The 19,662-nt window shown below is 48.0% G+C and overlaps 1 protein-coding gene across 10 annotated transcripts in view; it reads left to right on the forward strand.

The window, feature by feature from the left end:
- The window catches only part of WDFY3 (WD repeat and FYVE domain containing 3), a 1,391,721-nt gene that overhangs the window by 1,292,541 nt on the left and 79,518 nt on the right, over positions 1–19,662 (forward strand). For all 10 annotated transcript variants that reach the window (XM_085636566.1, XM_085636564.1, XM_085636563.1 and 7 more), the window contains one exon: positions 8,763–8,859. In XM_085636566.1, the coding sequence (XP_085492692.1) occupies positions 8,763–8,859 (97 nt within the window). The remainder of the gene's footprint in view (positions 1–8,762; positions 8,860–19,662) is intronic.

The following is a 19,662-nucleotide window of genomic DNA, read 5'->3' on the forward strand; positions in this document are numbered from 1 at the left end:
GGACAGTTTGGATTTAGCCATCAATTTATCATTTTTTTCTATTAATTATGGGACCTAAATCTGTTAAATCAAGAATGGCCTCTGTTAAAAGGCATTTTTAAAAGATGGGTCCTTTTTTTCTCTTACTTAGATGTTAGCATTGATAATACATAAAATGGGGCTGACTTATTACATACCAGAAGATTGCAGTACATTAAGTACCTAGGTGCTGTTACTAATTGTATGTCAAAGTATGCAGTAAACCATTTAAATGGATAAAAAAATATTGAAATGGTCAAATGTGTTTCTGTTGTTTCTTATGGTACTGGTATTTGGATATTTAAATGTCACTTTTCCAAAAATACAGGAAATTCACTTTCCTAGACTGTTACTTGGTTTTCCAAGGCTTACCCCATCTACTTTTGTTTGCAATTTGGAATTGAGATTGCGATGCCTTGAGAATTTAATCCATTTATATCCCCTTCTTCAATCAACGTTGATTTGGAATACCAAATCAGCTAACCTTTGTCTGTTGTCTGAACGTTTTTAACAATCCTAAGTTCAGCTGCATGTTTGATAAGGAGAGCATCAAGAAATAGTTTTTATCTCTCAGATCACTACAGGGGGTAGAGAGTGAAATATATAAAACCTCCATGAGGGCTTAATGGTTCGTATAAGCAGTTCAGTTTTACCTCACCAGAGTTTAGTAATCCTTCTGAGTAGAACTTGCTTTCCAGTTCTAAAGTAGGTATTGTGCATCTTCTACTCTCCGTACCTACAGAGTGGGCTAGTCTTACCTTCCGATACCAAAGGGGATGATGGACGGAGCGTTTGAGCAAATCAAATCATTCTTTAGCTCACTCCACCACCCCAGTTCAGACATTCCTCATCAGCCAGGCTGTCTTACCTTCCATCAATTCTTTTATTTGTGATTAATGTTTAGATCAGATGGTGCATATTTCTTGTTGTTCTGTGATCTATACAGAATGCCCAGGTAAAAAATGTTGAAACCATTATTGAAAGCTAAATGTTTATAAGTGTAGAGACGTTTTTATATATTTACAAATGCCCCATTCTCCAGTTTTAATTTTGTATGTGTGCATGTTTTTAAAATGTGCATTTTGTTTTTTTAGATCTGTTCGCTGGTGAGATATCATCTGTATGTAGCTAATATAATTCTTCTATTAGTATTGCCTTGTGGATGTATTGTCTGTTTTTGATTTTATGTATCATATTATTATTTGATTTTTATATAACCGTTTTATATAGCGCCAACATATTGGGTATCAGAGCGCTTTACACGAGCACCAGTTGCGTTACACGAGGACACATTCATTTTTGTTAGGCACAGGGAGATTAAAGGATTTGCCCAGAATCACAGGATGTTGCGCATCCCTGCCGAGACCCGAACCTGGTTCCCCAGCTCTGAGGTCCACCGCCCTAGCCATTAGGCCAACTCCTCTGTGCAGAATAAAAGTAGTTTGATCATCATCAAACTAAATAAAAACAAAGTAATGTTGTGCACAGTAATCAATTGTGATTACTATGAATCAGGATTTTTATGACTGATTAAGGAAGACGCTGTCTACAATGTTCTGACATCGCACAATAAATCACCAACCACCACTTACTTGTTAGCAAAAAAGGCCACTTTATTAAGACAGGTGCCAAATCATAACTTTTGCAATGCAATAACTTCCACAGTTTGTCCTCAAATCACCCCAAACCTAACCCCCAATGTAAAAGCCCTACCCCTAAACAGAATCCCGACCCCTGTGTGCATTTTCCCCTACTTCTCATTTCCTGATCACGTGACTGCTCCCCCCCTCCCCCGTTGGAGGATAGGCTAACCCGCTCAAGGCTGCCCACCCCCCCAGCAAAAACCCCGCCTACCCAGGACACTGTACAGCCTGAAAAACAAAACACAAGAAAAAACCTGTCTTACCGTGGCAAAAGGAAAAAGAAAATCGGTGTCATGCCAACACCAGGAAAAATTGTTGAAGAAAACAATGCTAATAAACCAGAGGGTGGGTGGGTGGGACAAAAGAGAGTAAACCAGCCCCTCCTCCCCGCTCCCGAGGGCCCAGTGATTTTCCCGCCCCTGCCTCCCCCTACTTATCACCTTCGGCGCGCCTCGCGCCCCTAATTAACTCTCTACCCTGGCACCTGGGTGGCCGCTCCATTGTGCGAAGCCACCCAGGGGGAGACCTGGCTCGCGCCCTGCACCCCCTGGGTCCCCCCTCGCACAATAAATCACCAACCACCACTTACTTGTTAGCAAAAAAGGCCACTTTATTAAGACAGGTGCCAAATCATAACTTTTGCAATGCAATAACTTCCACAGTTTGTCCTCAAATCACCCCAAACCTAACCCCCAATGTAAAAGCCCTACCCCTAAACAGAATCCCGACCCCTGTGTGCATTTTCCCCTACTTCTCATTTCCTGATCACGTGACTGCTCCCCCCCTCCCCCGTTGGAGGATAGGCTAACCCGCTCAAGGCTGCCCACCCCCCCAGCAAAAACCCCGCCACCCAGGAAAACCCACAGAGTTTTCCTGCCCCACCCCGCAACTTAGTGGTCGTGCGCAAACCCTTTTCAAGCGCACCATATTTGTTCCTTCCAGATTTTTGCAATCAAATCCCGCAACTCCAGCAGGTAATATGCTTGCCCCATTGTAGATAAATGTACCCCATCCTCCCGAAACATATACCCTTCCGTGCATTTAATGTTGGGGTGAGCTAGGACATGCACCCCATGACCCTCACAAAAATGTCTCATAGTGCGATTAACCTTTCGTCTCGCTTTTTCCATTGCTGCATGATGCCGTGCTCCTCTCCAGTGCAACCTTGTAATGAACTCCGTCCAGATCAACTGGGTGCTCTCCCAGGTAGCCCGGAGGACTTCCAAATCCTGTTTCATCAACTTTATTAATGACAGCCCTGACAAATCAACGAGGTCATTTTCACCCAAATGAAGAATGAGCAAATGTGGCGGTCCCCTTCCAGAGCACAGCGTGGCCAGCAGCGGAAACAAACCCCCCCAACGCATTCCCCCTTTTCCTTTCCATACCACCTCGTGGTTGGCACTGCACAGTCCAAGGGAACGCCCACACATCTGCTGTTCGGCATATAATGCAGCCCATTTAACGAAGGAGTGTCCTACTATCCATGTCGATTTTTTCAAACTTACGGGCCCCGGAGCCAGACCTAGACAGAAAAACAATGATTAACCAAAGAAAAACGAGAACCTATGCAGAGACTTTCCGCACATATTTCTCACAACATTTGGACTTCCACCTCCCAATACGGCGTATGTCTGCCCAGGACCACCCCAACCTGGCCGCCTCTGTAGCCGCCCCGATCCGGAAAGAGTGTGTCCCAAAACATAAAGGGTTTTCCCCTAAAAGAAGAAGTACCTTTCTCATGACCGCTAGCAACTGAGCCACTAAAATAGGCTGCCCCGAGGCGTGGCAAAACACAAGCCCCATGGCCAAACCACTAGAAATCTTGAAACTTTCCCATTCCCCTACCGGGCAGCACAAACCATCCTCACTACGGTTTAAGAAAACCCATTTACCCCTGCCCAGCTGATCCGTCTTTGACATTCTCAACCACAGGCTCAACCTGTGCCCCTCAAGAAATACCTCATCCCTGCGGATACCTGTCCTATTACGCAGCCCAAGCAGTTCAGAGGCTCTGAAAGCCCCAAAAAACAACCATAAAAAACATAATCTAAACAGCCTGCACTCAGACTCATCGTAGCATACCAAAGGTAACTGCCCCAGCATTCCCTGCAGCAAATCAAAAGTTATCGCCCTGCGTAACTGTTTTGTCCCCGCCTGCACCCTGCTTAAGCCTTTGAGGACCCTTTTCACCAACACCCCCTGAACCAAATCCCTCCCCCACCACAATTGCCCGTAAAAAGAAACCCCCGCCAACTTGCCAGAAATGGTAGTATGCGAGAGGCCTTTGTCAATCAAGTGTAACACAAAACCTAGCACCAACTGAGCATCGGTCCAAATCCCCCTCTTCTCAGCACACATGTTACCATAGCTCAAGAACTCTCTCCACGCCTGCTGATAACTCCGTCGTGTAGAAGCCGCTATGGAGTTTTCCACAAAAGCGGCAAGTCTCAATCCCCCCACTCCCAGACACACTGCGGGATTGGCGTCTTGTTGTGTTCCGCCCCAGGAGCCAGCCTGCGAAACCTCGCCCACTGTAAACGAGACAGAGAATCTGCTATACTGTTATGCACACCCGGGATATGACGCGCCTTAAACACAACATTGAGCTGTAAACATTTGAGCATAAAAGCGCGCAGCAAGCGTAAAACTCTCAAATCCCTGGCTTTCTGCTGGTTAATCAACTGAACCACCGTTAAATTGTCAACGTGGAAAAGCACGGAACGATTCTGAAACTCATCGCCCCAGACATATAGAGCAACCAAAAGTGGAAAAAACTCAAGAAAAGCAATACTGCGCCCTTGCGACATCCAATGCCGTGGCCAACTCTCAGCGCACCAGCGGCCCTCCCAGAATACACCAAATCCATGCGCGCCAGATGCATCCGAGTAGATCTGCACTTGCCAAATCATGTCTTCGTCCGCAAAAAACAAAGACACCCCATTAAACTCTGCTAGAAATGTCAACCATATAGCCAGATCCGCCCTCGTAGCTGCTGAAATACGCACTCTGTGGTGAGGAAGAAAAGCCCCAGACATAGCCATGCCCAACCTCCTGCAAAATGTCCTCCCAGCCCGGATCACCCTGCATGCAAAGTTTAGATAACCCAACAGCTTCTGCACCTTCCTGAGCTCCAACTTGCGCTCGTCAATCACAGATGACAAAAATGCAGTGATTTCTTGAACTTTCTCCGCTGGTAACCTTGCTACCATTGCAATGGTGTCTATTTCAATACCCAGAAAAACCATCGTCGTGTTGGGACCCTCTGTCTTATCCGGGGCCAATGGCACACCCAGCTCCTGCGCCAGCGTCTGAAAAGCCCGCAGAGCTCCCTGGCACTGCCCTGTACCTTGAACTCCAATGAAAAGAAAATCATCTAAATAATGACAAATGAGGGCATGTCCAGTAACCTGGGTGAAGCGCCACTGCAGAAATGAGCTGAAAAGCTCAAAGAGGGCACAAGAGATAGAGCAGCCCATAGGAAGCATTCGATCTACATAAAAGGCTCCCTGCATCTGCATCCCCAAAAGTTCAAAATCAGAAGGATGAATGGGTAACAGCCTAAAAGCAGATTGGATATCACTCTTGGCCAATTGCGCCTCCCTCCCTGCCGATCTAACCAAACGCAAGGCATCATCCACCGAAGCGTATGACACACAGGCATCGTCGGGCGAGATGAAATCATTAATGGATGCGCCCTCGGGCCATGACAGGTGGTGTATCATACGGAATTCCCCAGCTTTCTTTTTAGGGACCACCCCCAGTGGAGATACAATCAAATTGGGCATTGGACAGTTGGAAAAAGGACCAACAACTCTTCCGGCTTCTACTTCACCCTGCAACTTCAGCTGAACCACCTGTGGCAACTCCTTAGCTGACTTCAAATTATCAGACCACCTACCCAGTCTAGGCCCCTGGTAACCTATCTTGAACCCTTCCTTGAAACCCCAAAAAAGCCTACTGGCGGCCTCCACATCAGGGTACTCCTGCAACCATTGCCCCAGAACCTCCACCTTAACCGGAGTAGGACCCCTTTCCTGTAAACTGGACAGCATTGCCCCTTCCCCTCTGTCCCCTCCCCATGTCACTGAACTTCTGGCCGGCGAAGCATTGCGTGAGTGGATGCCGTCCACCACACTGGGAACACTCATGTTTATATCGGCAAAACTGCCTATTGCAGAAACCCCTGTTGAAATTCCAACAGGCTCCAAAATTAGGGGTCTGACCTCTGCCACCAAACCCCGCCCCAGGCTGGGCGGGACGAGCGGGAAAGGGCCGATAGGATATAGGTAAACCACTAGCCGTGTGCGTAGTAGCAGGCGGCAGAGAAGACGCCATCCATTGAAGCCACAGTTCGGAATCCACATCACCCCAAGGTCTGTCCTGAGACACACTTAAACGGGCTCTAAACTCCTCATCATAAGACAGCCACGCAAAACCCCCAAAGTAACTCTGAGCCTTCCGAATAATATCCATGTATTTGAAAATCGCTACCGCCCTATCTGGGTATTTTTCACAATATACACTGGCATATATCAGGAAAGCAGACGACCAGTTCTCAATATTCTTAGGCACCCTGGGACGCCTCGCCAGTTCCCACTCCTCCTCCTTGGAGCCCTCCTTTGCCTGAATGTCACGGTGCAACAGTTTAAAAACATCCACAAACTCATGTCTCCAAATCCTGTTTTTAGTCTTGTCAGATAGATGTGAGCCCAACGGCATGGCAATCCCCATATACGGCAATTTCTTGTGGATATTTTTATCTTCCTCCACCACCTCCGGGACCCCTTTACCTTTCTCCAGAAGAGGCTGAGACCCAGGGACGGGGGCAACCCCCCCCTTCCCCACACCCAAGGAGGAACCTTGCTGCTCAGACACTGTCTTGTCCCCCAAAGTATCTCCCCCAGTCCCAATAGACCTGGTCGCTTTTGGTGGTTGACCCCCTTGTTGCCAAACCGACCACCACCCCGTAGTACCTGAAGGCAAAGGAGCTGGTCGAAGCGTGTTGACGGGCCATGCTGCTTGCGTGCGACTGGTATCCTCCAGAGCCTGGTCCGTTGCATTGTCCGCACTAGACGTCTGCAAAAAACTAAGCACATTTGGTTGCCCCACAAAACCCCTCTTCCCCCTCACAGGCTGCGCCTGGTGTGCCCCACAAGCCCCATCCCCGTCCCGCAATTCCCCTTCCTCCAATTCATCACTGTCCAAATTCAAAGGACCCAAGACACCAAAATCACCAGCAGGTGCCCCATTGTCCCCCGTCCCCTCCAGAAAACCCCCTCTCCCAAACCCCAAACGTTGCTGAACAGTCCCTCTAGTGGAGGGGTGCCCTCGCTGGGAAGGGCAATCCGCTCCAGATCGCCCCCCCTCAGTAGGCCCCCCAGACAGAGCCACAGCGTGCTCCATCCGCCTCGTGCGCTTGCCGGCCGCAAACCGTGTGGCTAAAACCGGCATATCTTCCTGTAAGCCGCTCAAACCAAGACGTTCCTTTCCAATCGACTGAACCCCCGGACCCTCCAAACTGCCACCCCTCCCAACCCCCGAAGCCGCAGCCCCTTGCACCCAGATCCACTGACCATCACGTGGCGCCGGTAACCCTCTAGCGGGAAACCCCTCTAAGTTGGAAAACTGTGCTGCACGCCCTAACGTGGAGCTCGGGCCCTGAAAAGCTGCCTGGCCAGTAGAGTCACCAGTACTAACAAGGGGGGAAGCGCCAAGTAGCTCAGGAGAACTGGCAGACGATGACGCAAAAACCGGCCCCTCCGGCGCACTCTGCCGCCCCAACGCGCTGTCACTCACTTGAACTGGACCCGTCACCCCTGTGCCCATGGCCCCAGACACCCTCCTGGGTGTCACCACCACTGTACTCCTCCTTAAGGGGCAGTCGGTAGGCACCTCCGGGGGAAAAACAACAGGCAGGGACGTCGCAGGGCTCAACAGAAATGTCTGCCCATTCAATTGCACCAACTGTGAGCTGTTATGCCACGATAAATCAACTGACCCTATAACTGGGGTGGTGGCGTGCCTCTGAACCGGCCCGGGGACCTGTAAAACCTCCATACTCTTCCCCCGCCCCTCACTCCTGGCACGCCCAGCTGGACCACCGGCCCTGCAACCGGCTCTCCTCCCACGCAGCCCGGCCTTCGAGAGGGACCGCCCCCTCCTTCCTCCCACTGCTGTCCGCCTGGGGCCCACAACCAGCCGTGCAGGAGCACATACCTGCGCCTCTTCAGCCGCCTCCTCCGACGGGCCTGCCTGCGCCTCAAGGTCCCCGCACTGGGCCGGTTCCGGCGCCCCCACCGGACACATCGCGACCTCCTCCATCGCGTCGGGCCCCGGGGATAGACAGGCCGCCACCGCTCGAGCGACGCCCCTCCTGGCCTTACGGGGTGCGAGGTCCAAGCCCACCCATGCCTGGCCAGCCACGCCAGGCTTCAAGAGGTCACTCCTGCCGGCTTCGTGTAGCACCCGTAACGCCTCCCGCACCGCCTCCTGGGACGCCATGACGCCTACGCAAAGCTACGGGAAGCGCGAGGCAACAAAAGAGAGTAAACCAGCCCCTCCTCCCCGCTCCCGAGGGCCCAGTGATTTTCCCGCCCCTGCCTCCCCCTACTTATCACCTTCGGCGCGCCTCGCGCCCCTAATTAACTCTCTACCCTGGCACCTGGGTGGCCGCTCCATTGTGCGAAGCCACCCAGGGGGAGACCTGGCTCGCGCCCTGCACCCCCTGGGTCCCCCCTTTTCACATTCTCTCAATTCAAAACTGTACAACTGACATCTTTTACTGTACCGAGTCCAGTCCATCTGTTGTAATATGGGGTTTTGTCTATAAAACAACCTCATTGCAGGAGAATTGCCCTTTCTATAGGGGCACCTTGGATTTTTCACCTTTTGCTGAGTGGCTGAATTCACTCTAGTTTTAGGTCTGTAACTCCAAATCTGTACACTACCTTACTAGGGTTCTGTTGACATCTGACCACAAAAACTTTCCACTGGTTTTCAGTGCACAATGTTTATTTAAACACATCCTTTTTAATATTGTGTTAATTGGTTTTATGCAAGTTATACAAAGTGTTTTCTTGTTTCTGTATTTATATACAGTTCTGGAGAATGGAGTTCTTGCAAGTTCCAGAAACACCAGCTCCAGAGTCACCGGAAGTTATGGACGTGCCCGATATCTGTGGAGAGGCACAAATAGGTTTGTTTGCTGAAAATTGTTACAAATGCTGTTCCCACTTACCTGAAGTCTAGTTTGATCTGTTATTTATTTAGAGTAGTAGCGTTGACATATTTTGGGATTCCTAGTTACCTGAAATGCTGTAAAACGTAATAGCACAATTGATAGGGTGTAAAGGAAGGGATTGTAATGCACATGTCTGTGTGTTGTCAGAATAAAGTTAAAATAAGTGCACAGTAATCAATTGTGAATCCAGATTTTAGGACTGATTAATGAAGATGCTGTCTACAATGTTCTGACATTTTCACATTCTCTCAATTCAAAATTGTACAACTGGCATCTTTTACTTTACTGAGTCCAGTCCATCTGTTGCTGTGTGGGGTTTTCTCTATAAAACAACCTCATTGCAGGAGAATTTCCCTTTCTATAGGGTCATCTCGGATTTCTCACCTTTTGCTGGACACTTGCTTTTTGCTGACCTTCGAGCTCTGTGCATTTTACCCCTGCTAATGATAAAATACCTGTGCTCCCCCGTTCAACATGGTAAAATTGGGGTACCCCTAATTAGCATATTTAATTTACCAATAAGTCCCTAGTATGTGGTACCGAGTGTACCCAGGGCCATTAAGTTAAATGTCATTGCTGGAAGGCAGCACCCATTGTGCCAGCCACTACATTAACAGTGCAAACATGGCTGCAGGCCTACCATTTGCAGCCTAGTTGTTGCCGTTTTAAACTACATATTTGACCTGTCAAAATAACCTCTTTTGACATGCAAAACCTTCCTTTAAAATATTTGTCACCCCTAGGTAGGCCTTATTGCCCATAAGGCGAAGTGCCTGGTATTTAAAAGTAAGACATGTAAGAATTAAATGTTAAACAAATCATTAAAATGAAAAAGGCCCCAAACCTATTTTCACTGTAGCAAGGCTGGCTGTTCCATAGGAAAACACTGGGTTACACTATTACATTTAATAATGCTAAGTTTGTTTAGGAAACAGCTAGAAAAATATTAAACAACTGTTTTTAATAGTTCTTAAAAATCCAATTGTTGCTAAATTAGAATTTTTGATAAATATTAAGGAAATATACTTTTAGAAAGTCACATTTTCTCTGCCTAACTCCTCTGGGGTTCCATTTGCATTTTATTTCCCACTTCAGTTTATTTAGGCACGGGGGTATGAGAGGCAATATACTATAAAGCGTAAAATAGAGTATGTACAACAGTAATAAAGTAAAAAGAAAAAGTAAGTCCACGTCGTTGCTTGTATTTCTAAAGTGATGTTTTATTCATGATGTTGGTAAGGTTCAATACAGCCAACGCGTTTCGCCCCAGCATGGGCTTCTTCAGGGCTGTAATGTTATACAATAAAACTTTTTAGTTTATAACATTTGTTTATAGATTTCAAAGACTGTAGATAGATAGAAGGGTGAATCAACCATGAAATAAAGAGGCGAAGAACAAACCAAGAAACAAAAGAAGAATAATAAAGAGTAAGAAGTAGCACAGTACTGATAGAATGTCCGAGTGGAGATTTGAGAGGAAAAGGCGGGCTTAGAGGGAAGAAGGTGGCAGGGTCTGTGATAGGAAGTATTCAAAGATACTCTCTCTTGTGCAACACTAATTATCGCAATAGTGTAAATATTCAAGAATACTAGCGTAACATGCTATGCTACAGTCTTTCTGTGTCACAACCTATCTGCAATCACCCTTAATGTTATTATTGTTCGGTTATAATGATATATTTGCAACTGCTGTTACCTATGTACAATTCCATGACTAATTAAGTCACAGACTGTTTATGTTGCCTTAATGGCTCACTTCGCAAACCTATTGCTTAACATACGGTTCGAGGCATATGAGCTGCAGATTATACACTATGCATAGATTGCCATCTGGTGTTGGGCCCGGATGTTTGCAGTTTGTTTTTCCTCTTGGAAAGTCCTTGGAAGTCACGAGTTCGGTGACTCCTCCTCTGGTTAGTATTGCGCATGGGCTTCGGCTCCATCCTCAGATTGTTTTTTCCGCCATCGGGCTCGGATGTAATACTTCGCGCTCCGGTTCCGAACTTCCCAGTTCACCGATCGACGCACAAATCCTCGCTCATCGAGCTTCTTCAAAGATAATAAATCATCTTACTCATCTTCTCTTCGGCACTTCTTCGATTCCGGTCGTCGACGGCGGCCTTCGGGCATATTCCGGCTCCGGTCTCGGCTGATGGAAAGAACTCCCTTCAAGAAGTGCCCTCGATGTGGGTCCAAGTTTCCACACACCGATCTTCATGAGGTGTGCAACCTCTGCCTCTCCCCAGAACACGAGGCCCGAGACTGTCCCGCCTGCAAGTCTTTTCGCTCAAAAAAGACCATTCGAGATCGACGGGCTAGACGCAACATGGCGCACTCCTCGACCTCCGCTCCAGTCGACCTCTTCGGGGACGACGTCGAAGCTCCGGGACAGCAGGACATCGAACAGGAGGACAACGACCTCGTCAGCGCTTCCGAGGCCGACGACTCAGATGTGGAGGACATCCCCCCGGCGCAGCGGGTCGTGAGTACAATTCCCCCTCCCACGCCGATACCGAAAAAGGCTTCGGTCACACCTTCGCCTCCAGGCCTAGTCAAGACCAAGGACACTGCTTCTTACACCCCACCTTCGGGCCCGGTAAAGAAGCCTATTAAGCCTTCCGGCAGCTCGGGCTCGAGCCAGCCGACCACCGGTGCCGAGAAACACCCTTCGGCACCGAAGAAAAAATCGGCCTCCACACCGAACCCGGCACCAAACTCTTCGGTGTCGAAACCTACTCCTCCGGCGCCGACCAAACATCACAAGGCCCTCGGCACCGACACTCCCGTGCCGAGGCCTTCTTCGGCACCGACCAAAAAATCGGAGGTCCCAAAGAAGCACGGCTTCGATAAGCCTAAATGACCGTCGGCCCCGAAACCTTCGGCGCCGACCGAACAACCAGTGTCGCAGGAACTTTTCACACCGGATCCTCTGCAAAAAACACTCACCAAGGATCCAAAAACTGGATACTTGACATTGTCTTAAAAAAAGAGACACTTGGACAAGCCGGCTCCACCTCCACCTCCAAAGAGAAAGGACATTGCTACTTCTCCTTTCAGGGTGCCTTCCCCACCTCCTCCACCTCCTCCACTCTCTCCACCTCCACCCCCCCCACCTCATCGTTCCCCCACCTTGTCTCCTGTCCCAGACGATTTGGGAGACCCTTATTATGATCCAGCAGATGTGCCACAAGACCCTACCCCTACTGGATCTCCAGACCCATGGGATGATTATAACAATCCGGACATCCCAGATGTCCCACAGGATGACCTTTACCCATCTAGGCCATCCCCACCTGAAAATTCCTTGGGTTTTCACCATTTGTTACAACGGGCGGCACACTACCACGGGGTGGAGTTACATACTGACCCAGTGGAGGAGGATTTTCTCCTAGACACCTTTGACGATGCACATAGGTCTACTGCCATTCTACCTATGCTAAAGGGCGTAATTAAACATGCCCCTGAGGTTTTTAAAGACCCAGTCAAGGCCAGGGTCCTAAATCCTCGTATAGAGAAAAAATACAAAGCCGCCCCCACAGACCCTTCTTACATTAAAGGCCCTGCACCATTGGATTCCCTAGTGGTATCTACAGCTAGGAAGCGCTCAAATTCTCAGGCGTCAGGCGAAGCACCCCCACCTGACAAAGAGTCCAAGCTCCTAGACGCGTCAGGAAAGCGCACTGCGTCACAAGCTGCCAATATATGGCTTATCGCCAATACGCAAGCACTGCTGGCCCGATACGACAGGGCGCACTATGATGAGCTAGAGACCATCATGCACCATCTCCCTGAAAAGTACAAGACTAGGGCTAATGAACTGATTCAAGAGGGGAAAACAATAACTAATACCTCGATACGCTGTGCCCTAGATGCAGCAGATACAGCCTCCAGGGCCATAAACACCAGTGTCCTTCTCCGTCGCCATGCCTGGCTCAGAGTTTCAGGGTTTAAACCGGAGGTACAAGCCTCTATATTAAACCACCCATTCGGCCAAGATCATCTATTTGGCCCCAAAGTAGACTAAGACCTCGAAAAAATGAAAAAAGATACAGACACGGCCAAATCCATGGGAGCCCTGCAGTCACATACTCCCAGGCGCTCTTTTCGCCGCTCTTCCTTTCGGGGCAGAGGCTACTCCTCGGATAGCGCATCCACGTCCTACAAATCCCCTCCTCAATCTACCTTCACAAGGGGTTATCAAAGAGGCGGATACAGAGGCAATAATAATAAGGGCAGAGGCAAAACAAATACCGCCCGCTCTGCCACACCTCCTGCCCAATGACTTTCCCCCGCTCCCTCCAGACCATTCCACTCCGGTCGGGGGCAGACTACAACATTTCCTTCACGCCTGGGAGACAATCACCTCAGACAGATGGGTGACACAAATTATTCAGTCAGGGTATTGCCTAGAATTAACATCTACCCCACCAAACATTCCACCCAGGCACCGCCCTATGTCTCAAGAACATACTGCGCTACTAACACAAGAGGTGATCTCCCTCCTGCAAAAGGGAGCAATAGAGCAGGTCCCCATAACTCAACAAAATTTAGGGGTATACTCCCTGTACTTTCTGATTCTAAAGACGAACGAGACTCTACGACCTATCCTAGATCTCAGACCTCTAAACACCTACATACATTCAGACCATTTTCACATGGTGACCCTTCAACAGGTTCTTCCACTCCTCTCCCAGAACAATTTTATCACCACCCTAGATTTGAAAGACGCATACTTTCACATTCCAGTACACCAGTCTCACAGAAAGTACCTCAGATTTGTGGTGGACGGACAACACTACCAGTTCAAGGTGCTCCCGTTCGGGGTAACAACAGCACCAAGGGTTTTCACCAAGTGCCTGGCAGTAGTGGCTGCACACCTCAGAAGACCGCAGATTCACGTCTTCCCATATCTGGACGATTGGCTCATAAAAGCCACGTCCTACCAACAATGTGTGCAACATACCGCCGCTACAGTCCAATTACTTCACCAGCTAGGTTTCACGGTGAACCATCAAAAATCCCACCTGGTACCATCACACACAAAACAATATCTCGGAACCACCATAGACACCTCAAAAGCCATAGCCTATCCCAATCCTGCCAGGATTGCAAAAATACAGGCTCTGCGTCAAAAATTCCTATGTCAACACTCTCTCCCAGCAAGAGTGTTTATGCAGCTCATAGGGATGATGGCCTCTTGCATCTTTATAGTGCCCCATGCAAGACTCCAAATGCGTCCAATCCAAGAGTGCTTAGCACGCCAGTGGAACCAGGCCCAGGGACAACTGACGGATCTGGTGTTGGTAGACGGTCGCACCCATCGCTCTCTGCAGTGGTGGAACACCACAAACCTTTCCAGAGGTCGACCATTCCTGGACCCGGTCCCACAAATCCTAACAGCAGACGCATCACTCTCCGGCTGGGGAGATCATCTGTTACATCTCACAGCACAAGGCACATGGACGCCACAACAGAAGTTACTCCACATCAACCATCTGGAGTTACTGGCGATCTTCCTCGCCCTAAAATCCTTCCAGACGCAGATTTCAGGCAAGGCAGTCCTCATTCGCACAGACAACATGACTGCCATGTACTACATTCAAAAACAGGGGGGCACACACTCTCCACAGCTCTCTCAGTTAGCACAGAGCATATGGAGATGGGCAATGCCACAAAGATTTTTCTCCTAGCCCAACATGTCCCAGGAGTCCAAAACACCGTGGCAGATCTGCTCAGCAGACAGACACAGCAGATCCACGAGTGGGAACTTCACCCACAAGTTCTTCACCCGTTCTTTCAGAAGTGGGGGCATCCGCACATAGACCTATTCGCCACCCACGAAAACAAAAAATGCCCAAGCTTCGCCGCCAGATATCCACACCCATTGTCCAAAGGCAATGCGATATGGATGAACTGGTCAAACAAATTTGCATACGCTTTTCCACCTCTCCCACTAATTCCATTAGTGGCGCGAAAGCTACAACAGCATTCCCTGACTCTGATCCTAGTAGCTCCAACATGGGCCAGACAACCGTGGTACACCACACTGCTGGAACTCTCAGTAGTACCACACCAAAAGCTACACCTCTCACCATGCCTCCTAACCCAGAACCATGGAGAGATCAGGCACCCGGACCCAGCTCAGCTCAACCTTGCGATCTGGCTCCTGAGGTCCTAGAATTCGGATACCTTAACCTTCCCCCTGATTGCATGAACATTATCAGGGAAGCTAGACGCCCTACTACTAGAGCGTGCTATGCAGCAAAGTGGAAAAGATTTGTTGTTTACTGCCACAACAACACAATCAATTCTTTAAATGTATTCATACAGCACATTATATGTTATTTACTCCATTTACAAAGGTGTAACCTAGCATATACTTCCATTCGGTTACACCTCGCTGCAATCGCTGCTTATTTACAGAACAGACAGCACCTCTCACTTTTCAAAGTACCTGCCATCAAGGCCTTTATGGAAGGCCTCAAAAGAGTAATTCCACCCAGAGTGCCACCCTCACCTGTCTGGAACTTGAATATAGTTCTCACACGGTTAATGGGACCCCCTTTCGAACCATTACATAAATGCGAGCTGCAATTTCTCACATGGAAAACAGCTTTTCTGGTGGCCATCACTTCCCTCAGAAGGGTTAGTGAAATACAAGCACTCACTATACAGGAACCTTTTCTCCAGATGCATCACAACAAGGTTGTACTCCGCACCAACCCCAAATTTCTACCCAAAGTCATTTCTCCATTCCATCTAAACCAGTCGGTAGAATTACCAGTGTTTTTCTCGCAACCCCAAACAGTTGCGGAAAGGGCTTTACACACACTGGATGTTAAAAGGGCTTTACTTTACTACATCCAGAGGACACAACCTTTCAGGAAAACAAAACAGCTATTTGTCTCCTTCTCCCCACCACACAAAGGAAACCCTATTTCTAAATCAGGGATAGCTAGGTGGATTGTAAAATGCATACAGATTTGCTACCACAAAGCAAAACGAACGCTATCGGTTCCCCCTAAAGCCCACTCTACAAGGAAGATAGGGGCTTCTATGGCTTTCCTAGGGAACATACCACTAGATGACATCTGCAAGGCAGCGACATGGTCAACACCGCACACCTTCACAAAACATTACTGTGTAGATGTGCAAACCAAGCAACAAGCTAGTGTGGGCCAAGCTGTACTAAAAACACTGTTTCAAACAACTGCAACGGATGCCGGTGGTCGCCGCTAGGGTTGGGTACTGCTATATAATCTATGCACAGTGTATAATCTGCAGCTCATATGCCTCGAACGGAATATGCTACTTACCAGTATGCATCTGTTCTTGGCATGTAGAGCTGCAGATCTATACACGCCCACCCGCCTCCCCGGCTACCTGTATCCGTTCCAGTCTTATCTTATTTAGATACAATACACATGGGTTTCTCTACTGTTACTACTACGCTCCATCTTTCCCCGCTGGCGAAAAACAATCTGAGGAAGGAGCCGAAGCCCATGCGCAATACTAACCAGAGGAGGAGTCACCGAACTCGTGACTTCCAAAGACTTTCCAAGAGGAAAAACAAACTGCAAACATCCGGGCCCAACACCAGATGGCGATCTATGCACAGTGTATAGATCTGCAGCTCTACATGCCAAGAACAGATGCATACTGGTAAGTAGCATATTCCTTATCCCTCAATATACCTGAATATGACCACATGCCATCTTCGGTACTCATTCATAGCATTAGTGGCATACTGTTTAAACCTATACTCTATAAATAGTGACATACTGTTTAAATTTGTACTTGACAATGAACCTTACTAGACTCTCTTCTCTTGGACATATTTTCACTGTACATGTGATTGCTCTTTCTTACATAACACATTGGTGAACCATTGTAAGGTTCTAAATTACTCAATCTTTGTTTCATTTGGTCTAACTTTATTGCTGTCCACGTTTCTCCGTTTCCAACATTATTTTCTACTTTTGCTCCCTCTTGCAATGCAACTCGGGCGCATTGCGCTTACTTGTCTCTGTCTTTTGCAGCACACGAAATATGGTGGATAAACTCATAATTCTTAATACATATTCATGTTGCTATTTTGGGCAACGTTTTCACTTTCACCTTGTTGACCACCTTTATTCTTACATTGGATGTCTTTCACGTCCATGACGTCTCCCGGTTACTGCCTTCCGTGGCTGCTTGCAGATCCATGTCACTATATCTACGACCCCATCTTGGTACTGACTTGTCACATAGGGTGACGGTCTAGTCTTCCTATTTTCTCCATTGGCCCGCTACCCGGAACCAGCTGTCTTAGCTCCTTCATTGGACCACAATCCGGAGGTTTTTAGACATACATCAGCTTAAAAAACAGCGTGCGCGTCCTTCAGCCTACACACCGACCGCGAAGGAGGGAGATCCGGCGCTGAGAGTTTCCGAACACGGACCACCACGCTATAACGCATAAGTAAGGCTCTTCGTTGAGTAACAGACTTTTCTGCCTACCGTTTTAGGGTCATTTTTTGGCTCATGCGCTGCCCGTTTCCATTGAATTATTCACACCCACCACCTTGGGCCACCTTTACGTATACTTCTAGTTTTTAACTTTTTTACTCTAATTAATACATTTTCTCTCCTAAAATATCTCCCTATTTTAACACTTATTGACCTTTCATTTCTCTCTACTTGAATCGATACCGGTAACTAACGGTATCACTATATTTTCGTTATGATCTTGCAGACATTTTGTTTGCCTGCCAGTTTATCCGTACCTGACTATCTTAAGGGCTCTTAACGTTTCTTTTTCTTTCAAATAGATCTAGGGGCTCAGCTTTAACTTTAATTTAAGAACAAGTGCGCGCAAATTTTTGTTTAGCTGCATTTATACATTTTAGCTCATATAATATATATTTTCTGGCTTCTTATATTATAATAGCGTAACCAAGCATACTGCGATAGTCTTAAATCCAATGGTTGGGGCCTTGCCACGAACCCTGCCTATGATGATAGCGTACCCTAGCATACTGCGATAGTTTTAAACTCAATGCTTGGGGCCTGGCCACGAACCCTGCATATAATTAATGCGCTCGTATTTATTAATTTTTACAAATAGTTTTTTCCACACTCTTAGCCAAGCCAAGACACGGTACCTGGTTCTTCCATTCTAGAATAACGTACCTACACGTACTCTGTTAGCTTTTATTCACATGTCTCTAGCCCGTCATTTGCTTAGGTTTCACCGTTATCATTTTTTCACCTCACACACAGGCACCAATTCCTATATAAGGACTGATCCATAGGAGGCAATCTACCTTCTTTCTCTCCGTCAACTTGGATACATTTAAGCCATTTTTATGAAAGGTCAGTATATGGAGTGGAGAAGTGTGGCTCAATGGTTAGAGCGGCAGACCTCGATGCAGAGCACTGGTCCGGGACCAGGGTTCGATTCCCGTCGCGGCAGGGTCTCGGGCTATAAATTCCGCGGACTGGATATTCTCGCCTCAGTGCCTATTCTAATCATGGGTCCCACGCTGCAACTCTGGGCAATAGCTTGCTTAATCTCCACAACGGCCCCCCCGCGGCGGGATGCCTGGCTTTCACCTTGGGGATGCCCAGTACGGGTTATCTCACAGGGAAAAACCAGGACGGGTTCCCAAGGCAAGCGCCAAGATGCCCAAGGGTAGTTGAGCGCTATATAAGAACATATAATAATAATAATAATAATAATAATATCTTTTCATAAACGCTTGCTAGTCACGTAGGATCTTTTACATTTATTCACTAATTTATGATAGCTCAAACCATTTAGGTTTTCCCATACTCGCATTTGTCAAGCCACAGTGCAGATCAGATATTCCGTGTTTCATCACAGACGTTCCAATTTACACTTACTTTGGTAAGCACAACCACATTCTACTAGCTTCTCTCAATTTTTGGGATATTTTTTTTTTTTTTTTTTGAAAAGATTTTATTGTGCATAAAAAAGGTTACAAACACGGGCCTACAACCACCAGGGCCGGCCGCTAGTAGTCAAAGTGTTCCAGCATATCAGTAAACAATGGCTAGCCCACAGGGGCTCCGCACTATCACAGTAAATCAGACTGCACATAAAGGAAATCAGAATTCACACTTTTAGTATAAATAACAACAAAAAAAAGAAAAATACAACAAACAAGGCGAAACGACTTATGAAGGGCGGCGAACACCAGCCGGGGGAGTCAACACCCAACCACCCGAGGGCGGTCAAGAAAAGAAGACGTGAGAGGGAGGGGGGGGGCAACGAGAGAACCAAATCTGTACTCCGAAGTACGAGATGCACAAGGAACCCTCAAGGATCAGGGGGACGAGGCAACCCCGGACGTATCTACCAAAGGGGGAGCACAGATAGACCCACGATACGCGTTCCACTGCCCCCAAATTTTACCCCAAGCCCCCGGTTTACCACGGGCCACATACACCGTTTTTTCCCTGAACATGCACCAGTCCATGTTTTCCTTCCAGACGGACACGGTGGGAGGCCGCTGGGAACCCCAAAGCTGCGCAATATCTCTCTTTGCAATCATGTTCCCCAAGGCCGCCCACCGAGCCTGAGCCGCATTGCAGTCATTGGGCTCCCATACATTCAGCACACAACGACGCACCTCCGGCAGCAGAGCGACACCGGTGACTCGTCTCATAATATCATGCACCCGGCGCCAGTATTCCGCCACCTCGCGGCATTCCCATAGGATATGGAGAAAAGTAGCACTGAGCCCGCAGCCA

Source organism: Triturus cristatus, chromosome 2_1 (assembly GCF_964204655.1).
Source record: "Triturus cristatus chromosome 2_1, aTriCri1.1, whole genome shotgun sequence".
Lineage (NCBI taxonomy): Eukaryota > Metazoa > Chordata > Amphibia > Caudata > Salamandridae > Triturus > Triturus cristatus.